This window comes from Leguminivora glycinivorella, chromosome 25 (genome assembly GCF_023078275.1).
Source record: "Leguminivora glycinivorella isolate SPB_JAAS2020 chromosome 25, LegGlyc_1.1, whole genome shotgun sequence".
Lineage (NCBI taxonomy): Eukaryota > Metazoa > Arthropoda > Insecta > Lepidoptera > Tortricidae > Leguminivora > Leguminivora glycinivorella.
In genome coordinates, this window is record NC_062995.1 from 5,680,067 (window position 1) to 5,699,117 (window position 19,051).

At 39.2% G+C, this 19,051-nt stretch overlaps 2 protein-coding genes across 2 annotated transcripts in view; one reads left to right on the forward strand and one right to left on the reverse strand.

Moving 5' to 3' along the window:
• Window positions 1-258: 258 nt before the first annotated feature.
• Window positions 259-3,696, forward strand: LOC125239360 (juvenile hormone esterase-like). The gene is made up of 3 exons (XM_048146914.1): window positions 259-545; window positions 1,383-2,683; window positions 3,422-3,696. Exons 1-3 carry the CDS (start codon window positions 378-380, stop codon window positions 3,576-3,578), a joined length of 1,626 nt encoding a protein of 541 aa, XP_048002871.1. The 5' UTR covers window positions 259-377; the 3' UTR covers window positions 3,579-3,696.
• A 2,222-nt stretch (window positions 3,697-5,918) lies between these two features.
• The window catches only part of LOC125239515 (transmembrane protein 26), a 48,553-nt gene continuing 35,420 nt past the window's right edge, over window positions 5,919-19,051 (reverse strand). Inside the window, exons 8-10 of the mRNA XM_048147129.1 lie at window positions 7,564-7,659; window positions 6,831-6,941; window positions 5,919-6,313 (exon numbers count right to left, since the gene is read on the reverse strand). Coding sequence (XP_048003086.1) covers window positions 6,866-6,941; window positions 7,564-7,659 — 172 coding nt within the window. The 3' untranslated portion in view covers window positions 5,919-6,313; window positions 6,831-6,865. The remainder of the gene's footprint in view (window positions 6,314-6,830; window positions 6,942-7,563; window positions 7,660-19,051) is intronic.

Below are 19,051 nucleotides of genomic sequence, written 5' to 3' on the forward strand. Positions count from 1 at the left end.
AGGAACCCAGGAACTCATTTTGGTTTGAGATGGCTGAGAAAAATTACATAATTAATTGAATCAATGAGTTATTCAATAACATGTTAGGTAACAATATTTAATCACAGATTTCATAATAATAATCAATATGATTATCAACTATCCAGATAGCGCGCATCGAATATTGCAATGTTTCTTAGTAAATCGTTTTATACAATTCATCTTTTGATCACGTCTATTTGAAACGTGTTATTATAAAACAATTCTTAAGTCTATCATACAAGTTACAGATTCGACTGACGCTTAATTTTTTAATTCATAAAAGGCGTTTTTCAAAACTATCAGTATAAATACGTTGATCAATTAAAAAAGTTGTTATAATTTTAAGAGCAAAGGACATGAGCATATTCAGCTTAGTGCTTTTCGCCACCAGTTTAGCTGTGGCTTGGGGGGATGAGAAATACATTGTTCCGACTAAGCAGGGGAAAGTTGAGGGTAGTTTAGCATCTAACGGATTGTACTGTGAGTTCCTGGGGATCAGATATGGCGTGCCTGTTAAATTTAAGGTAAGTTTACCACTTAAGAACTTCAAGAGTGACTCTACAGCATATTAAGCAGGAGGACCTGGGATCCAATCCTGATGTAAAGCCTGACCAGAAATATATGGCTACGCGCCATCTTGCGGAATTTCATTAGAACTATTTTCTTCATATTAAACTGAACTGTCACACCATACATCAGAATAACAGCGCCCTCTTGACAATAGTCATATATTTCTGGGCTTTAAGGTCGTAAGTCGACTGTGGGTTATGGGCATACATCGGGATTTTTGGAGCGGGAATGATTTACACTAGCCCAAAAATGGTAAAAACGATAAAAGATAAACATTACTTTAACATTTCTAGGTACATTTGGAGCCAGTTACATAGTTAAATACATATTTCAGTAATTCAAATTACTATAAACAAAGTTACAAATACACGAATTCATTCCCGCTCCCAAAACCCCGATGTATGGTTATGGGTTAAACTGTAGCGTAGCCGAGGGGCTGGCAACCTATCACCACAATGTCACAGTTTCGTGTTCTTGCCAAGAGTGGCACTGAAGCTTGTGTACCTTCATGTGTGCCTACCCCATACCTATGTGTATATGTAAGGGTGTAAGTGCGTTTTAACATTATCCGATCCGATATCGGATGTAAGACCGATATCCCATATATTACTGGCGCCATTTTGGATTTTTCCATTGAAATCCTTCCGATATCGGATCGGATAATGTGAAAACGTACTAAGGGCTGTGCCATCCAAATCGTAGCTGACTTAACGTAGTGGTATAAGTATGACTCTAATGATATAAATTTGGCACGCAAACCCGAAACTTACTATATTACTTATGTTCCGCAGGCACCCCTGGAACCGCCTTCTTTCTCTGACGTGTACAAGGCGGACTCCCGCGCCGTCCTTTGCCCCCAATTCCCCTCCAACGACCCCCTCGCCGCCCCCAGCGATAACGAAGACTGTCTAGTCCTCAACGTCTTCACCCCCTCCCCCGTCACCGGTCTGAACACCACCCTACCCGTCATGGTCTTCCTTCACGGCGGCGGCTTTGGCGTCGGAGCTGCCTCCCCATCCTTCTACGGACCTCAATACCTGGTCAGCCATGGAGTTGTCGTCGTCACGCTTAACTACAGACTTAACGCTTATGGTTTCCTCAATCTAGGCATTGAAGATGCACCAGGGAACGCTGGATTAAAGGATATCAGACAGGCGTTAAGATGGATTAAGGAGAACATACTTAACTTCGGTGGGGACGTCGATAATGTAACAGTTTTCGGACAAGGTAGCGGTGGAACTGCGGCATTATACTTAACATTATCAGAGTCTACAAAAGACCTGTTCCATAGAGTGATTTGTGAGAGCGGTACGCTGTTCTCTCCTGAATCTTTCGACCATGACCCCTTAGCTACTGCAAGTCAAGTCGCTAAATCCTTGGAAGTTATCAGCACAGATCCAGAGAAACTACTTACACTATACACTGATACAGCCGTCATGAAAGTTGAAGAAGCTATATCTAAACAGATGCATCCAAAATTTGTCTTCGTTCCGTCAGTTGAGAAGCTATTTGATGGTGAAGAGGCATTTTTGACTGATATTCCTTTCAAGATCTTGACAGATGGGAAGAAACACAAATCGTTCAACCCAGTGCCTATCATCATTGGCTTGAACACAGTGGAAGGTTTGATAAGTACTTTAGATTACAATACGATAACCAGCCAAATGGATAGGATAAAGAATGAGGATTACTCCGCTCTTGACCAACGCTCTCTGATAGTTCCTGATGAAGAAAAAGAAGAATTCAGGAGCATTATGAAGGAGACTTATTTTACTAACGTAACTTCGGATGAAGCTTTAATAGGAGGGCTTATAAACTGCAACTCTGATTTCTCATACACTGGACCTATGTCCTTATTCTCTGAGTTGTATGTGAACGCGTCTGGTCTACCAGTGTATGAGTTTATCTTCAACTATATAGGGAACAGGAACTTGGGACGACTGCTGACGAATAGCAGTCTGCCAGCAACCGCTAACCGAGACGAGCTGTTCTATATCTTCGAGCTGGAGAGGCTACCGCTACCTATGGACGAGAATGATGCAAGGATAGTGACGTTTATGACGATGATGTGGACAAACTTCGCTAAATACGGGTAAGTAGATACTAATTACCTATATCAGGTACCCCATAGCCGAATGGCATTTCTGCTACGCGAAACGAAATCGAAACGTCGCAGAAAGGTAGTCTGGCTCTGTCGCGCTAATACGCAAGAGCGATAGAGATGGATAGCTACGAAAGAGATATTATCTTGAGCGTTTCGTGAGCGTTTGTGCATTCGGCTACGCACTCTGAGGTTTAACTAATAAGTCTTCTTAAATATCAACATTTTAAACGTTTTAATAACATTTACGGCTCAGCCACGACATTGGTCTAAGCGCGACAGCGGTGAGCGGCGGCCATACATTGGAGCGAGACACAGAGATGGGACTTTTCATTCGCACGTATGGCTGCCGCTCACCGCTGTCGCGCTTAGACCAATGTCGTGGCTGAGCCGTTATAGTGGTTTTTCGACACTTTGTCGCTTCAAAGTCGGTCCACGGACTCCAGAGGCCTAGCAAAGTTGAAATTAAATAATGTATGTTTGGTCATGGGGATCATGACCCCCCCTGGAGCCTAGGTTGGCCATACAAATAGACCGCGTGACCCCCCCTGGGGCCTGGGCCTTTACCACGTGACCCCCTCCTGGGCACGAAGCTGGATCCGCGTTTGCTGATTTTGGTCTGCAACGTTGCAGAGAGGTGGACACAGGACTAAGTACCGGTTTATTATTATGTTTTTTGTCAAACGAGCGGTGAGCGGTTGACAATACAATTTTTTTTTAAACTTCCAGCTCTCCAACCCCAGACCCGGCCAGTGGCGAGTGGCTGCCCGCCCCCCACCACCTGGAAATCAACCTGGAGCCCCAATACGTAGCCCCCCTCACCCCGGACCGGGCGTACTTCTGGCGGGCCTTCTTCTATAAATTCGGGAAAGGGGACAGTGAGTGAGTGGCCAATTAGATCCACTTGGCTACCGGGTCCATTGAGGGCTGACCTCGGACCTGATAGAATGAAAAAGTGTGGATCTAATAGGCCCTTGCGTTAAAACTGAGCACGAATTACCTATATAGTAACTATAGATAAGAATAATTAATTGTAATATTTATTTTTTAGTTAATAATTTGATTAATTTACTGAATTAAATATTCATGTATTTTTCATCTTTTGTTTCATTTATAGCTATTATTATTACTGATCAACTATAAAAATACTTACCTCTACCCTTATGGAAAATATGGAGAAAAAAAACAAAAAATATTTATAGTTTTTATTTATAAAATCTAACAATTTTGTTATAAAATAACAACTAAGTATATGCAATATCAATCTTTCTTAATTTTAAGCTAAAAACAATACAATACGCCGCGATTACATAATATTTAAATAAAAGATATAATATGTACCTTATATATCCCATATATGTCTTTCCCATCACGGAACAATGGTGTTCCGGACCTTTGGGAGGCGTGCGCGGGGCCGAAGCCAACGCGTAGAGGCCCTTTCGACACTTTAATGAAATGTAAGGGGTACACCGAGCGGATGTTGCCCTTGCCCGTATCAAGGACACACGCAGAGGCAACACCCGCCAGGGTGTAAGGACTATTTGAGAGTTAATGGAATCTAAAATGAACTGGTCTATTTTGATGAAAGTGATATATTATTATTCCCATATTATTATTATACATACTGTAGAATGTAGGTAGGTAATAGGTATAGACCTGTATCTAAAATCTTCGTACGATTTTCTGTCAAATTAGTAGATAGGTATAAGGACTTTAAGGCACTTTTATGTCTAAACATTAAATAAATGTCATATACAAAGAAAAAGTGACCAAAGCCTCCAGTGCTCCGAGCTGGAATCGAACCAGCGTACTCCGCTTACCGGGCGAATGCCAGAACCACTCGGCTATCGGTCCACGAAAGCAAGGGTCGAAATTTCTAAGTATATGACATTTCCGAAGGCTCGTGGCGCCCTCTGGCCATCCCTTTACTTTATGACTTTTATGTCTGTTTATTTATTAACCCTTTAGATGCCAAGAACGTCTAAAGCCGTTACACGTGGGCCATTTTTTTTTTCAAAGTTGTCCACCCCACTTTTTTTGTAACATGGGTATTTTTTACGCGATTCATACCTGTAAGTACTCAGAATCGCGAGGTCTTTCGATCCTGATAGGAGAAAAAAAATGTCCCAAGATTTCCCATACATTTTTCAGATCTTCCATTCCGTTACCACCTTTCAAAATGTATGAAAAAATGGTAACGGAATGGGAAAAAAACCTTGAGACACTTTTTTTCTCCTATTAGGATTGAAAGAGCTCGCGATTCTGAGTGGAAATCACATAAAAATTTCCAAATCCAAAAAAAAGTGGGGTGGACAACTTCACAAGCCTTCTTGAGCTTACCGTGGGCCTCAGTCAATCTGTGTAAGAATGTCCTATAATATTTATTTATTTACCTATTATTTATTTATTTATATCTGGTGAAAATGCAGCCTAAGCGCCAATGTAATCTTTGAGATATACTGATAATACACTAAGGCAAGATACACCGTTCAAAAGGTTAAAAAAATTAGGTACTAGGTAGTTACGTTACATACGGTACGACTTCCTAACGACTTTAAAAAAGAGTTCTTGGCGTTCAAAAATTAAGTAACTTTATTACCTACCTACTATTATACTGCTGATGTAAGTAGGTACCTAAATGATACAATACTGATGTTGCTAGATATGTATATTCTTTATTTATAATACATAGGTATTATTTTATTGAATAGTTGAACTAGTTTTGTCCGACTAGCGCGTGTCATGTATTATAGTCAGCAGAACTAAGCTTAGTAACTCTGAATTGTATAAATAAATATATAATATGTAAATATATAATGAACGTATACATATAAACATTACGTTGCCAATTTACTTTTATAATAAGCCAATTTCACCAGTAAAAAAAGGGCTCTCATTTAACACGTTCGCGCGCTAGACGTCTATAGACGTCTGTCTAAGTATTAGTGCGTTTTCACATTATCCGATCCGATATCGGATGTAGGACCGATATCCCATACATTACAGGCGCTATCTTGGATTTTTTCCATTGAAACCCCTAGACATCCGATATCGCGCGGATCGGATAATGTGAAAACGGCCTTATTTGGCGCGAAGGGTTTTCTTAGCTATTTCTGCGCCTTCACCTACTGGAACTAAGTACTTTCTGAGTTTTTTAATATGACATATCGTCACTACTTTAAAAATAAACTTGTATCTTCGTCTGTCAAAAATGAAAAGAAAATAGTAGTATGTATGGAATGCGTATAGACTTACTGCGTTTTAACTTTGAGGAGCAGCGTGAGAAACGAGATTTTTTTCAAAGTAGTGACGATATGTACAATATAAACTACATAATACTTTACTCAACTTTATACATAATAATATCTTATATAGTCAATCGCAATGGGACTAAAATATGCGTCAAAGTCGCGCGTACATATTTTTGTGCCTCCTTCATATCTTCCACAAACGCCTACAATACCTGTCAGAGGTACAACTGTCAAACGCGCTCATGGCGTCATGGCGCCAAGTTCTGTCAAAATGGAAACCCGGAAGCGACTGTCATTTGTTCAGCTGGAACTGTCACTGCTGTCGCTAGAGACGTGCTTCTTCTTGCATTTCTTCTCTTTCTTTTCATGCCTGTCAAAATAAATTAAGTTTGAAACAAGAAAGAGTAATTTCTGTGTTATTATGTATTTTTTCAGTACAGAATTACAGATGGTGTTTTTTTACGTACTAGTGCAAGAAGTGTGTCATTTCTTGTCAGGTCGTAAGTTCGGAGGGCCATCTGTACTGAAAAACGTCGTACGTACGATGCACGTGCAAAAAGGAAATTTGTAACTCGTGTCGATTTAAAACACGTCATGTCATGTTTTTTATCGCCACTCGTTTCGAACTTCCTTTTTTACGCACTTGTAGCGTAATGTACTATTTCATATGTTTTGTAATTTTTCTCTTAAAGTCGATGGAAATATTAATTGGGGTGATGTCAAATACCGTCTTGTGGTGGGTGCCCCAATCCAATAGTGGACAGTGTCCAAGACTGGTACCTGTATCTACGTAGATTGTCGCTCCTCTAAGGCTCTAATGTCAAATACGAGAATCACTGTTGTTTTGCGAGTGTTGCCCAATAGTGTACAGTGTCCAAGACTGGTACCTGTGTCTTCGCGGGCTATCGCGGCGCCTCTGGTGTCAAATACCGGAATCATCGGTCGTGTGATGGATGTTGTTTAAGGACTCTTCTGACTCTGACTTCTGCTTCTTTTTCCTGTAAATATTGAAATGATAAATAAGTAATTAAAACTAATCAATGAAGTAGGTATTTACTCCAATATTCATATGCTAAAAAAGTTATAACAATCACCAATTAACTTACTATATTGTCAATGCGACTTAACAAATAAATTATTAGCAATACATTATGCGGGGTTACCCAATTCGAAAATCGAAATATCCTACAGAAATAGCCACCTAACCCCTTGATCGCAAATGACGTCAAGTGACGCGCGTGGCTACTTTCCAAGATAACCTTTGTTCATTCCGAAGACGTTCAATGTCGACAATAGACAATGTCGCGCCGCATGCGATGGCGTTGAAGGGTTTACATATTAGGGTGGGTGAAGTCACATGTAACACCATCGAGCCGCATTTTATGTACGAGAAATCGCTCGTCGCTCCGTTTTGCCGTGAAAGACGGACAAACAAACAGACACATACACTTTCCCATTTATAATATTAGTATGGATTGTACATTGTTCACGATTTAAAAGTGCTTATTGTAAGCCTATTTGAATAAGGAATATATTGTCTTTGGCTAAGCCAGCGCAGTAATAAGTAGATATGTAAGGCGTAAATTTGTCCCGTCTGGACTGACCGTAAAGGCCTCTTACCCTCGTTTCTTCTCGTTCTCCAGGCTGACCTGATCCTTGAACAGCCTGCTGAGCTCCAACTCTTCAATTTCGTCGTTGTTGGTCAAAATTATGGCTCTGAAACAAATAAATAACAACTTAATACCAATATAAGATAGATAGATAAAACAGGAAATTACACAGATTTTTACCATAGCGTACTATGATACTGTGCGCGTCGCAACAAGACAAAAGGGTTACGGCTCAGTATTACGCTACGCCCTGAGGCAGCAGCACTGATATTCTGCCGGAACCGGATCAGATCACGATAACACATAATTGATTGAATAAGAAATATTGTAAAGAGATGAAATTATATACCTAAAATATCTATAAATAATTGCCTATGAAACGAGTAGAGTTTGCATTATCCGACGGATTTTTAATATTCGAATAATTCGGATAATACAATTTTTATTATTCGAATATTCGAATAATTCGGATAATTTCGGATAATTTATTAAAGGGAACAAAATTAATGTTACAGGTGCGTATAAGCGTGGAATTGATATCGGCTGAGATAGATGAGCGCCATAATGCGAAATTTACCTACATTTTTAATAAATTTTTGCGTAAATCAGCAAACTGTAGAAATTAAAACACGCCTAGCTCTCTATCTTTAGTTCTATGACTAGAATCTTGCAATCAGATAGTGAGCTGTTGATATAAAACAGTTAGTAGTAGTGATTAGTTAGGTGTTAGGTACCTATAACGAGAAGTTTTTCTGACAACACCTTTACCTTGGAAATGGATGGTAGAGAGGATGGCTTCTGTAGAGTGGAACGTGAGACAACATCATTGGATATGATGATGGTTATAGGGCCATACAGCGTTGTCATATTATCCGATCCGATATCGGATATAGGAAGGATGTCAAAGGCAAAAATCAAAGATGGCGCCTTGAATGATTTCGAGAATGTATAGGAGTCGGTCCTTCGCTCGATCGGATCGGATACTCATCTAATCTTAAATCTGCGGGGGCCCTTCCGGATACACTTCGACCCATCGGGATCTTTTGTGCAATTCCCCCTTCGATCTTAAGATCCTTCAGCTATTCAGGAGCTTCTCGACCATCTCCACGTATCGGATGATGAGGCTCATGGGTAGCTCTCTGATGTCCTTTGGTACTAGGTAGCCTGCTCCAAAGTTCTTCATTCTTTGTCTGGCGAGGGCGTGACATTCACACATTAGATGTCAATTCAAAAAAACAAGGGACCAGGAAATCTAGGTATAAATCTCCCTTATTATACTCTTCAGGACGACACAGATATAGAGAGGGAACGCAGGGCATTGGCGGTACGTTGTAATATGCTGTCCCGCAGGTTTGCGCGGTGTAATGGGAATGTCAAAATAACGCTATTTAAAGCATTTTGCCAATCCTTTTACACGTGTAGCCTGTGGACAAATTATACTAAAAAGGCCCTCAGTGCCCTGCGTATCCAGTATAACAATGGGTTCAGGATGCTGTTGGGACTGCCTCGTTATTGCAGTGCGCCAGGCATGTTCGCTGAGGCCCGCACTGACAGTTTCGGTGCTATAATACGCAAAAGAACTGCCTCCCTGATGCGTCGCGTGCGAGACAGCTCCAACAGCCTTGTGCGCCTAGTGTTGGAATCGCCTGCTTGTGCTATCTGGAGACACTGGGATGGTGTACATATGGAATCCAGAGGCCAAGTGTATAATTTATTATAGTTTTAGTTTTTTTTAGGGTTCCGTACCTCAAAGAGGAAAAACGGAACCCTTATAGGATCACTCGCGTGTCTGTCTGTCCCTCTGTCACAGCCGATTTCTCCGAAACTACTGGACCGATTTACTTGAAATTTGGCACACGTATGTAAACCTGTGGCCCAAAGACGGACATGTAATTTAATTAAATGAAATTTAATCACAGGGGTCACTTTTGGGGGGTAAAATTGAAAATTAAAAATCAAAGTTATTAAAACTATATTGTGTTACATATCAAATGAAAGAGAATTTTATCAGCATCTGAAATATATTTTTTTTATATTTTTTGTTTTGGTAATTTAGAAGTAATTTAAGAAAATAAGCAAAAAATGACCATTCCCCCCCCCCTTATCTCCGAAACTACTTAGCGTAAAATTTTCAAAAAAATACACGAGATAGCCCTCTCCCTGTAGATTACAGGAAAACCTATTAGAAATCTACAGTCAAGCGTAAGTCGGACTTAAGAGAAAAAAACTCAGATTACGAATTTCACTCACTGCCGCTGCAAGTAGTTACTAAACGTCTTAAAATTGTGTAATCGAGTTGGACAGGTATAAAGAAATTCATTTCTGTCTTTTTCTTTTTAGAACTTGTTCAATTTTTTTTTCATTTGTACAAAATGACTTAAGTTCCTACTAAAAAGGAGGCGCTTAAGACCGTTTATAAATTGACTGAGCAAAATTTTATTCAAATCGGTCCAAAAGAAGGTGTCTGTTGACGAAAACAAAGAATTTGTGCCACCGAAAGCCCAAATCTGAAGTCCATTTTGCTCTATCTCTTATCGTTTCCGAGATATATACGTAAAGTCTTGAAAGTGCGAAACGTTAACTTTGCCATCATAGTCGTTCAGGCGCTCATGAGTTATTTGTATGGAAAAGTCAAAAACCGACTCGCACTTGACCAATGTTCATAGAACGTTGAACGTTGTGGTTTTTTTTTATTAGCAAAAATGACTTAAGCGCCTTCAGAAGTGCAGGTGCTTAAGACCTTTTGTAAGTTAAAGTTAGCTGTGATGGCTCAACGAAGAAAGAAGATTTCAATATCCTACTTATACATATTTCATTAATTTAACTATACAGTTTTTATTACTCAAGCCAAGCGTTACGTTAGCTATTGCTATTGAAAGGAAAACTTGTGTATAATAAAGCTTGAAACAAATTATGGGACGCGTCTGACGGACGCGGCTGACGACCGCGACTGATAAGCCGATGGCTTGCGTGGGCGACGGTCGGTAAGCGATCGGACACTTTTGAGTGTCGAATTTGTAGGTGACAGTGTACCTATCTAGCCTCGTGGCGCCGAATGTACTTTGATACTTTCTAAAGTACATATAAATGGTTTCAATGGAATTTTAACTCTCATGTAAACAAATAAAATATAATTTCTTTTGTTTCTAAAATTTTTCGAATAACTGAAATTGAATTCAATCTCAAGTACAATAAGAATCAAAATTCCCTAGCAAAAATGTTGTACGGTGGGCGCCACGAGGCTAGGGAAGTTTAAATCGATGTTATCGCATCGATCTACTGAGGGGGGCGGTGCCTACAGCAGTTGTAGTTGTATGCATACCTAGCTCACGCACACAGACGCGTCCACTGGCGCCGCGCCGGTGTCCGCGTGCGCTCTCTGCAATGTCTCTGCAAATTCTATCACAGCGCAGAATATGCAGAAACCACATGGTGGTCTGTGGCAGAAACGCAATAGATATTTTTAGGGTTTTTAAAATAAGTTTCGTTTTCTTTCAACCCCTTATTTGCCAAGAGTGGCACTGAAACCTGAGTAGTTTCATGTGCTCTGCCTACCCCTTCATGGGACACAGGCGTGATTGTATGTATGTTGTATGTATGTAAAATAAGTACCTACGTGAAGTAACATGGTAAATTAAAAATTATCATTAGATACTTATTTGCGGAGGTGTAAACAATTTCGTTCGTTTTGCCATATATCAATAATTACCTATCTATATTAAATTCATTAATCCGTATACATTACATTTTTACAATTAAGTGTATGAATTATACTTTTTATCGTACGGTCAGCTACATAAATATCTATACACCTGTATTCATTCAATTTTGAACCTTCTTCTTCAGTAATAAGTTTCGATATGTAAAGAAATTGAAGGACGATACACAGGCGGGCGGAGACACCGCGCGCCGCTGCGGGCGGGGCGGGAGGGAGGAGGGGTGTCGATGGACGATGTCACGTGGGATTCGCCGCGCGAACTCATCATTCGCGCGGTCGGCTCCCTTCGCTGCCTGCACACGTTCGCTGCTCTCGTACGATTTGATATTATACAGGGTGCCCGGTAATTAATGGACAACCTTTTAACCACCAAGAGGGCACCTTATACTGGTCCAGAAAATCTATGGGATATGGGTTAAATTGTGGTGTAGGCGAGAGGCTGGCTACCTGTCACTGCAATGCCATAGTTTCGTTTTCTTTTAACCCCTTATTTGCCAAGAGTGGCACCTTATACTGGTCCAGAAAATCGACTTTAAGGTTTAGTAAAAGTCGCCTGGTTTTCGAGATTTTCACAATTTTTAAAATTTTAATACCTACTACCTAAAATTTTAAAAAGTGTGAAAATCTCGAAAACCAGGCGACTTTTACTAAACCTTAATGTCGATTTTCTGTAAGGTGCCCTCTTGGTGGTTAAAAGGTTGTCCATTAAATACCGGGCAGGTGCACCCGGTATATTTGTCAAGCAATTTCTGTCGTAAGAAAGCGCGACTCATTCGCGCAGTCGGCTCACGTCTCTTGTTGTCGTACAATCTGACATTATTCAGCTACCTTTTATCGCTTGGCTTTAGTTCGCATATACAAGAGTACCTATAGGTACTACAAGGTCCAAGGCAAAATACAACAATAGATAATGTATTTAAAATCGCTGTCAGTAGAAATTGCCAACAATGTAAACAAACCATTATACAAAATATCAATATTTTAGCACAATTTTATTATTTCAAAGGTTGAGGATCACAATTTGATATGAATTGATTAAATAACACATGGATTTAGCCAGTATCTGATGAGTTAGAATGAAAATTAAAGACATTTTGACTACAAGGTTTGTTTACATTGTTCACAAATTCTATTGACGGCGACTTTACTAAATAATATTTATTTAGAGATGATATGAAGCGAAAGCAAGTGAATGATGAAATGACGGATGATAGGGAGGTATGGAAGCGGAAGACATGCTGCGCCGACCCCAAATGAATGGGATATGGGCAGGCGAATGATGAGTAATTTCCCGCTAGAAACTTGCGTTATACTATTCTGTATACTTTTTCAGCTACCATAACCAAATTTAGATTAGATTAAAAAACCTTTAAGTAAAACTTAGAACCTTTCAGATTGTTTTACTCACCCTTTCTGATGTTTACCATACTTACTTACCCCGTTATTCATAAACGTACACTAAAGTTATCAAGCCGATAAATTTCGTTTGTCCCTTTCCGACGTATTGGTGTGATAGAAAGGGACAAACGAACTTTATCGGCTGGATACTTTAGTGTACGTTTATGAATAAGGGTGTTAAAATTTATAGCTACGAAATTTTACATGAAACACCTACCTACTTTAAAATAAAATAAAAAATGTTGAATTTGGTTAACATTATAAAAGACCTCACGCAAGCTGTGCTAATTAGTTCGCGAATTCGTCGAGAGGTGGCGCTAAACACAATTATGCTCATTAGAGAACCTATACTTCTAGCCTAGCCCAGTCCTTAGAATTATGTGAGTAACGTAAAAGTTTTGTAGGTACGGAACCCTTGGTGGGCGAGTCCGACTCGCACTTGGCCGGTTTTTTTTTTAGATGTAATAAATAATATGTAAATGTAACTAACATAGGTTTAAGGGAATGTACACTAACACTATGGATTTTTTCCGAAATAAAAATTATTGAATTGAATTGAATTGAATTAAGTACGGTTTTACAGATAACTTCACGTTAGCTATTAGCTGTAATGAAAGTAGGTTGGGGTAACGTTTTCATATTAAAAAATAATACTTGAACGTTTTTCTGTTTTTTTTTTAATCATCCAATTAATCGAATATTTGATAAAAACTGAGTGCGTGGGGTGAGGCATTCTGCTTACTTCTTGTCCACGAATGCTTTCTTCGTTTTGTAAATATTAGTTTGATTTTGAAGATAAATAGGTGTTAACTTGTTAGCAATAACATTGTCCGTATTAAGAATTGATCGAAATTGGTTTCAGTAACGTCTATCCATTAAATATATTACTTATAAATAAAAAATATTGTTTATAGAAATTATCCGTTTATCCGGATAATTTCACTTGGATTATTCGAATATTTTCGGATAAAAATATTGGCGGATATTCGAATTATTCGGATATTCGAATATCCGGATTGCAAACCCTAGAAACGAGTGAGATGAATGCTATGATGAAAAGAAATGTGTGTTTGATCTGTTAGATCGATAGATAGTAAAATAATTGCTACAGCTAGAGCTAAACCTGAAGCTAAATCCGGTAATCTGCAACCAGGTAGCCATAAGGGATCCCAAACTTTGTTTTTCTAAAAGATATTGTTTTAAATGACGTTTAAAAGTAAATTTAGTTTTAATTTGACGAATCGGGGGCGGGATATTGTTCCAGCACCTGGTTGCGAGATACCGGAAACAGCCTGTAAAAGCAACAGTTTTGTGAGGGTGAGCTTCTAGGAGACATCGCCTGGTAGACCGTGTACCATGTCGTTCATGGAAAGAGGATATGCGTATTTTAGAGAATAAGTAATGGGGCTTTTTGTCATTCAAAACGCCAAATAAGAGACTAGCTAGATGTAAGTGCCTCCGTGAGGACATGTTTAATATGGATGCTTTGTTAAGGTATGGTGTAATGTGTGTTCTCGGTGGTATTGAGCTACAAAAACGGAAACAGGCATTTTGGACTCTTTGGATAAGACGACGAGTTTTTTCCAATAGTCGTGGCCCGTACACAATGTCTGCATAATTTAACTTAGAGAGTACCAGCGATTCGCACAACAACTTACGAATTTCCTCATTTAAGAGGTATCGTACTTGGTATAAGACCTTAAGACGAAAAAAACACGACTTCACTAATTCTCCTATATGCTTCTCAAACCTCAGCTGGTTGTCAATGACTAATCCCAAGTTTCTAGCCTCGTCTACGCGTTCGATCAGTGAACCCCTTATAAAAATTTTAGGTTCATTACATAAAATCCTAGAGAGTTGTACTTTGGATCCGAGTATCATAAACTTTGATTTAAGTGGGTTCAACAGTAATCCGTTATTATCTGCCCAAGTGGAGATATTTTCCAGGTCTGTACTTATTTTTTGTAGCGCCTCATCGAACTGACTTGGACGGGCTGCATAATATAGTTGAACGTCATCTGCGTATAGGTGATAATTGCAGTTTTTGATGCTTTTGGTGATATCAGCAGCGTATATAATATACAGTAAAGGGCCGAGTATAGAGCCTTGAGGCACTCCTCGGGTTAGGTTTCTAGAGTCAGATATCATTACTGTACCATCGTACTTAGTTAATTTAACGGATTGCGTGCGTCCATTCAGATAATCACTAAACCACGCCAGTGATCTCGAACCTACTCCATAGAAACGCAATTTAGCGATTAGCAAGGCAGTATCTATACAATCAAAGGCGCGAGAAAAATCTAATAACACTAGACAGGTACCCTTGCCATTGTCTTGCTCTGAAATGATGTTATCTACTACATCCATTAGAGCTGTAACCGTTCCCATTCCCTTGCGGAACCCTGATTGCACCTCAGGTAGAATATTATTGTCTTCTATATATTTGTAGAACTGCTCATAAACAGCCTTTTCCAAGACTTTAGACAAAAAATATAATAATAATAATATATTTGGTCAAATAAAATTACTGCGAGGGCCACCAACGCGCGTGTGACACCTTGAGAGTTACAGGCATCGATAAGCTACGGAGACTACCTACCATCAGGCGGATTATTGTTTGTGTTGTTCTTGACCTCTTCAAAAAAGCCTGTTTGAGTGCGGTAGGTACTTTAAAAATCGCGGTAACGCTCATTTAACACCAAACGCAAGCGTCCATGGGCAAAGTTGACCGAATACCATAAGATAGTAGAAAGGAATAAGCTTTTTCATTAAGAAAAATTAAATCTCACATTATCTTATTAGGTACAGCGGGACAAATTTCGACTGGGGGGCAAATGTAACTGGTCCATTTTTTCCATGTTTTACAATGTTTGCATTATTAAATAGAGTGTCCACCGGTTATATATGGTAGGCGTGTTCAGTGGATGCATGTAGAACTCAACATCATCGTGTAATAATGGAAAAAATGGATTAATGGCTCCCTTCGGTCGTGTTTTAAGTTATCGCCACTAGTTTCGTACTTCCTTTTTTTCGCACTTGTATCGAAATGTACTATTTCAAATCCCACACTTGGAAATTACGCGAAACTAAATTCAACATAAGTAAATAGTGTAAGATTTGTTTCAGTGCAATCGAACTGATTCATTTCATGATATCACCGTGTCCACACGACGGGACCCATTGTTGTTTGTCTACGGTTAATTTGGGCTGTTGGCCGTCCGTTAAAAGGAGGGGTTATGCTATTATACCCGCACCCTATATCCTAGGGGTGGGAAAAGTCGATAAGTCAAGTTGTTCACAGAAATCGCGAAGCGTCTGGTTGAGGTAACTGGTGACCGAAGAGCTGGCGACTTCCTCGCACAACGTATCAGCATTGCGATACAGCGAGGAAATGTCACCAGTATCCTTGGTACAATGCCTCAAGGGCCTATTTTAGACATTGGCTAGCTTTTAAGTTTAGTCTTAGTTTCTTATATAATTATGTGAATAAAGTCGATAAGTAGTATAATAAGTTCACAATTTCAAGACTTATACCCACCGACTGTACCCAGTTTCACTGATTTACTTTAAGAGCATTTTCACATTATCCGATCCGAATCGGATGTAGGTAGGATGTCAAAGGCAAATGTCAGAGGTGGGAATATAAAAAAAATAATACATAGGTTATTGGTCTTACATACATATAAGATGTATATTTGGGTGTTTCATACTCATAATTGTCGAACTAAACGGACTCAATCGCGTAAATACTTACATTTATATTTAGTTCTAAAAGTTATGAATGCAAATCGTGTTAGTTTAAATGAATATATTGTTTCGTAGATACCCAATTTCACCGATTGACATTATTTGACCCTGTAAGGTTACTGTGTACGTCGACTAAAAGCATTGAAGTATAATGTACTACGTACATAGAACAGACGGCGCAAACAAAATCTGGGTAGCAAGCGCGGCAGTGCGGGGCGGGGGGAGGACGGCTAAATAGTCATACGATGTCAACTCCGCAGAGGCGTCACTTTTGTTTATATTCTGCCTATTTAATTAAATACGTACGGGAACGTGCAAGTTAAATTTCATATTAATTCGTATTAAAATTGTCTGTTTATTTTTTGTTTATACAAAAAAATAGACAATTTTATATAACGATTCAAAAAAACCCTCTCATTCTGAGGCTTATATCCCCTGAGGTATGTAGAGTTGTACCATCAGATATATCGAGGCGACCAGGGTGCTCAAACATCTGAGCTGGCCTCTATTGTCATGGCGTTAGAGGGCATGTTCATGTTCAGATATTTTTGAGCACTGTGGCCGCGGTCCTGGGTTCGAATCTTGGTAAGGGCATTTATTTATGTGATGAACACAGATATTTGTTCCTGAGTCATGGATGTTTTCTATGCAATAAGTATTAAGTAGTAAATCATAATTATGTATCGTCTAAGTACCCAAAACACAAGCCTTCTTGATCGAGCTTACTCAGTCAATCTGTGTACGGACGTCCTATACTATTACTTTATTAATGGCGACTGTAGGTACATAAATTAACTGGTTCAAGGGATCATGGAAACCTTTCGTAAAAAAAACAGCCATATAGTTATGTAAAAATATTATTTTTATTTAATTACCCTTAAATAATATGTTTTGTTAACTTTTGCCGCTTTGAAAAATAATTTATCGTCTGATCAGTTTTAGCTTCGTGTTTCATCCATTTTTCCCTGTCTTTAAGGCCCAGACGTGCAAAACCTATAATAAAAAAAGTAAATGTAAAGTAATATAAGTAAAAGTACTTAGAAAATAAACAATAAATCATATTTTACCTTTTTTCATCTATTAACTTAAGTAAGTTCTTTATACGACTACGCGCCATGCTGCGGAATTTCATTAGAACTGACCAAAATATAATGACAATAGTCATATATTTTGGTCAGGCTTTATATTATATTCCGCACATCGCCTTTTACTATCCAAGTATCCACACAATGCACACAACGTCACATCTCTCAATTTTTAGTCTTTGACAAGAGACGCAAAATGGCGTCCACTAAACAATTTGCTCAAATTAAAATTTAAAATGATTAATACAGTTATTTACCTACGGAAAGTTATTCCTTTGCACTTCGACATATTGCTTGAATTGTTACTGCAATATCGCATCACACACGAGGGCATATTTAAATTATTTAACCAGTTTTTATCCTGTTTCGTTTTAAAACATATTACGACCGCCGCGCTTCAGTACTCGTAAGCGACTGAGTGACGTGCGGCCGGCCGGCCGCAGTTGAACGGAACACGGTAGCGATGGGCGATGTCTTCTCTATACGTAGTAGTAATAGCTCAATGACTAAAAGTAGGTAAATATTTGGTCCCACAGATAGGCAAAGGCCAGGGAGAGGCCCTTCTCCCATTCTTCTCGGCTTTGAGCTCCAATTGGTTAACCTCTAAAAAAAGAAGGCAAGTTATCCGGCTACCGTTGTCCAAGTTTACCGGGTCCTAGGTTTGTCTCGAAGCTCCCTTTACATTTGAAAAAGGTGTTCGGACAGTAACAAAGTATACCTACTTACTAACAAATTAAAGGGATGACGACTACATAAAAAAAAATGGCATTCTGTTTAGTCCGTCAGTTAGATCGTCCAAAAATAGTGACATATTTTTCGCTTTATCTAATTAAGTAATGAAAAAATACAAAGGTACAAATCATCGACTTACGTAGGCGTGACGTCACGCGAAACTTCAACGCACTGTACCGTCGTCATTTTTCGTTTATGAGAAAAAAGAAAAAATACGTGTCTAATATTCTTTGATAATTTAATTGACGGACTAATTAGTTTTTTTAGTCTTCTACCTAGTATATACACCGTTTTTCATAACAGCCACAGGCCACAGACCAACCCCTATAGACATCCATTACAAGACGACTCGCGGTCGCCAGCCTTCCTAGTATTTGCACTGATATAAGCGCGGGCGCTCGCCGTGCCCGATCAGTATCGACCAAGTAACAGACCCGAAAGCAGCGCGTGTTTTTCGCACTAAAAAATTGGAAAAGGGTATTTTGATGCCTTAAAGATGTCCACATGTAGTGTGAAATGGTGTGGAAAGGTAACAAGAAGCTCAAATTTAAAAACAGACTGCATTACATTCCACAAATAAGTCATATTTATAATTTATTCAGAGCCGGCATAGGTTAACTTACATTGGCCACTTACGCGTCAGTAGAGGGACAGTCATACTTCTGTCCCTTTTCATCTGGCGCGACTGCCCGCCGTCCTTGAAACGGCCAATCACAGCGCGCTTAACACATTCCCCGCCCGTTCCTCGCACCCCAAACACTGGTGACTCGTATCGCGAACAAAATATACATTATTGCTACTCTATAGGAGGTTCTCTG